At 39.2% G+C, this 4,298-nt stretch overlaps 1 protein-coding gene across 1 annotated transcript; it reads right to left on the bottom strand.

Annotated features, from left to right (window-relative positions):
- LOC109235538 lies at positions 2,917 to 4,298 on the bottom strand. The gene is made up of 3 exons (XM_019401693.1): positions 4,164 to 4,298; positions 3,592 to 3,997; positions 2,917 to 3,293 (listed from the first exon to the last, which is right to left on the bottom strand). Exons 1-3 carry the CDS (start codon positions 4,296 to 4,298, stop codon positions 2,917 to 2,919), a joined length of 918 nt encoding a protein of 305 aa, XP_019257238.1.

The raw sequence follows: 4,298 nt of genomic DNA, 5'->3' as shown, positions 1-4,298 counted from the left end.
CCTCAAGTATGGACATTGCAATTTATCCCCATTCAATAACCTCTTACCTTGAGTGTCCAGCTGATGGAAAGAATAACATTCAATGTACCCCTGATCAAGATCATAATTTGCCAAGTGATCCGCTAGTTTGTTCCCCTCTCGAAATATATGTGTTATTTTTCCATTGGACATGTTCAACATCTGCCTTATCTCCATCACTTCTTCCTCAATAATCCAAGGTGGCTTCCAGTCCCCTTCAACCACCTTCTTGAGCAACATTGAATCTATTTGCACCCAGATATTTGATATGCCTTCAGCCAAGCTATGTTTCAATGCCTCCAGAATTGCCTTTGCTTCTGCCTGTGTATTTGACACCTCATGTATCTCCTTATCACATGCATATAATAAATCTCCACAGTTATTCCTCAAGCAGAAGCCAATTGCACTCCTTCCTGGGTTACCCCTCGATGCCCCATCAGTGTTTATTTTTGTCCACCCTTACATTGGGAATTCCCATAACACCTTATTGAACTTCAACTTAGGATTATAGTTCTCCATCATTCTCAGTATATCTGGCCACCTATATGGAACATTAGCTATCCCAGGTTTCCTTACCTTGATAAGTGATTGAATTGTCATGCATACCTGATACACCACCCTATTAGTAGACACTGGCTCCCCATGTTTGTTGCTATTCCTCCTTTTCCACAACTCCCACACAATGATACTAGGCAGTGCTAGAAATATTGGCTTCAGTCGAGAAATCACCTTCAATGTCCAGCATTTCACTATAGCCTACTGCAAACTCAATCCCTCCAAAGACAATCCAGCATAGGAAAAGAAGTAGGTCCACACTCTTGAAGCAGTGTACGAATGATAGAATACATGGCCTACTGTCTCTTCATTACGGGATACACAACACCAGCATTTTGATGGAATAAAGTAACCCATCCTCCTTAGTGCATCATCTAACGGCAATTTCCCTTTCCAAAGCTTCCACATAAAAAAGGAAATTTTAAAAGGCAGTCCTTGCATCCACATATTAGCATATGAAATAGCTGGATCTTTTCTTCTTCGTAAATACTCCCAGGCAGACTTGACTGTGAATTGACCTCTAGTGTCTAAACTCCAAATAGGTTTATCCATTTCATCATAGTTAGCAGGGCATGGTATGTTATCCAGAATATGAGATGCTAGATCATCAGGTAGAATTTCTCGAATTTGCTCCTCATTCCACTGTCCTTCAGCCACAACGTCATTCACATTTTGAATATTCTCATCAACTATAAATTCTGGAGGTGTTACAAAATAAAGGACCCAAACCAGTCCAGTTGTCAAACCAAAAAAGAAAAGATCCCATTCTTGGTTTCCACAGAATCTGATGCTCCACAAGATCTCGACATTCCAACATCTTTCTCCATATATGCGATCCACGTCTCCATGGTACAACAATGGTATTCAACTTCTTGCTATATTTTTGACTCGTAAAAGAACTCCATAAGGATGGCTTGGTCCTGAAGTTCCACCATAATTTGCAGAATAAGGCCTTGGACATATCATGTAGTGATCGAAATCCTACTCCTCATTCCTCTTTAGGCAAGCAAAGAGTATCCCAAGAAGCCCAGTGCCTAGCTCTGCCCTCTATAGTACTGCTCCAAAAGAACCTCGCAAAAATTTTGTGCAACTTGTTGATCACATAAGCAGGTGGATTCACTGCCGAGAGCAAGTGAATAGGCATGCTTTGAAGCACACTACTGATCAACACTGCCTTGCCACCAATGGATAACAATTTCCCTTTCCATGATTGGAGTTTGTCCATTACCTTAGTGATTAATCCCTCGTAGTAATCCATTCTTCTTCTTGAGTAAAAAATAGGACAACCAAGATAAGTGAATGGTAATTCCTGTCTCTCTATCCCAGTAATTCTCTCAATCTTTCTCACTGCTTCATCATTTGTAGAATGATGGACATAGACAGCAGATTTGGATTTATTGATCAGTTGGCCTGAAGTTGCTTCATAGGAATTCAATACCTCCATGATCAACCTTAGAGAAATGGCATCTGAGAATGAGAAGATAATTGTGTCATCGGCATATGCAAGATGGTTGATCTTAGGACTCCATTTAGGCAAACCAAATCCACAAAAATATAAATTATCATGTAATGCATTAAGCCTTCTTGACATTGCCTCTGCAGCCAATATGAATAATGTAGGTGACAATGGATCACCCTGTTTCACACCTCTCGTAGATTTGAAAAAACCATGTGGTTGCCCATTAACAAGAACTTAATACCAATTGTTAGACACAATTCCAAAAATCAAACCAATAAAACTTTCAGAAAACCCCATCTTCCTTAGAACCTTTGTGAGAAATAGCCAAGAAAGTCTATCATAATCCTTCATCATATCAAGCTTTAGGACTACATTAGAACCTGCTTTGGTTCTTAATCTAATATCAGTGATTATTTCCTGAGTAAGAAGTACATTTTCAATAATACTCCTTCCCTTAACAAAACCAGCCTGCTCATCAGAAATAATATTAGGAAGAAAATGAGCCAACCTTTCATGTATAACCCTAGAGATGATTTTATTTGAGAAGTTGCTCAAGCTGATTGGCCTCAAATCTGAAAAAGACTGCACATTGGTAGTAACACTAAATTAGTATGGGTCACAAATTTAGGGATTTCCTGACCACAGAAAAATGCCTTCACCATCTCAAGTACATCTTCTCCAATGATTTCCTATCAAGCATGAAAAAAGTTCCCATTGAATCCATCAGGTCCACCTACACTATCTCCATTCAATCCAAACACTGCCTTCTTGACTTCATCCATTGTTGGTTGTCTCGTTAATTCCATATTCTGCTCCTCATTCATCATCACAGGTACATGATCCTATATCCTTAAGTCTGTAGGCATATTGGATTCATGAAACTGCTATTGGTAAAAATGCACAGCCTCTTCTGCCAATTTTTCTTCCTCCTTTATCCATAAGCTGTTTCTGTCCTGAATTCTTTTGAGCTGCATCTTTCTTCTTTTGCCTTTCATATGAGAATGAAATACCTTGGTATTTCTATCTCCATCTTTAAACCAAGACAAGCCTGATTTTTGTTTCCAGAACTCTTCTTCTAGAGCCCATACTCGAATCAAATCAGCTTGCACTCTTTGAAGTCTTTCACGATTCTGGATGGTTGGATTTAGTTCAAATTGAGTCTCGTGCAATTTAACCACTTCCTCCAAACTAGCTATCTGCTTAAAGATGTCACCAAAAGCAGCTCTACTCCAAATAGATAAGGCTTTCTCAGCTTTTTCATCTTATGACTGAACAATATGAATGGGCTCGCATGAAAATCAGCCTGCCAGTTTTCCTTGACTATGTCTAAGAAAGACTCATGTTTAATCCAGAAGTTTAGGAATCTAAAGCCCTCTTGATTGGCCTGCTGTTGGGATTGCAAGAGAGATGTAAGGGGCTATGATCAGAACCAATCTTTGGTAAGTGAGTGATTTCCAGACTCGGCCAGAATTTTTGTGGTTCCATATTGCCCCTACATCTATCAAGCCGTTTAAATATTCAGTCTTCCTCAGCTCTCCCATTCCACCAAGTAAAAATACTTCCCATAAAGCCAAGATCAAAAAGATTGCACGTGGTGATACAATGCCTAAAATCATCAATCTCATTGATGTGAACTGGTAACCCTCCAAATTTCTCTTCTTCATCCCAGATCACATTAAAGTCTCCACCCACTAGCCATGGTAAAGACATATCAGAAGCCAATGAGTATAATGTGTCCCATAGTTCAATTCGTTCAATTGCGTCGCATTTAGCATACACCATAGTAATAATGAATTCCTTTTGATCATCAGTGTCAACCATCTTCAAAGTAATCTGTTGCTCCATGTTGAATAGGATGTCAAAGTCATACTTCTGATCAATAAAGATCCATATTTTATTTGATACATTTACCACTACCTGCTCAAAACCAAGCCTCCTCCTATATTGATCAACAGTCCTAATTTGCTGCTTAGGCTCCATCAAGGCAATAAATCATAGTGATACTGTCTATCCATTGTAATCACCCATTCAAAGGCTTGCATTGTGTTGACCGACCTTATATTCCAAATTAGAGAATTCATCATCAATTAACTGATTTAGATAAGGTTCTCCTTGTTTGAACTCCTGGTACCTGCACTCCAGTAGTATCCCTTGGTTGTTTTTTCTTACCTCTGCCAACTGATTTCCCTACCTCCATCTGTCTAGGAGATATATCACCTTGCTTAGCTACATTAATGAAGTTCTGGGTAGTAGATTCTGCATCCAT

Source organism: Nicotiana attenuata, chromosome 1 (assembly GCF_001879085.1).
Source record: "Nicotiana attenuata strain UT chromosome 1, NIATTr2, whole genome shotgun sequence".
NCBI lineage: Eukaryota > Viridiplantae > Streptophyta > Magnoliopsida > Solanales > Solanaceae > Nicotiana > Nicotiana attenuata.
This window is presented reverse-complemented; position numbering and strand designations above follow the sequence as displayed.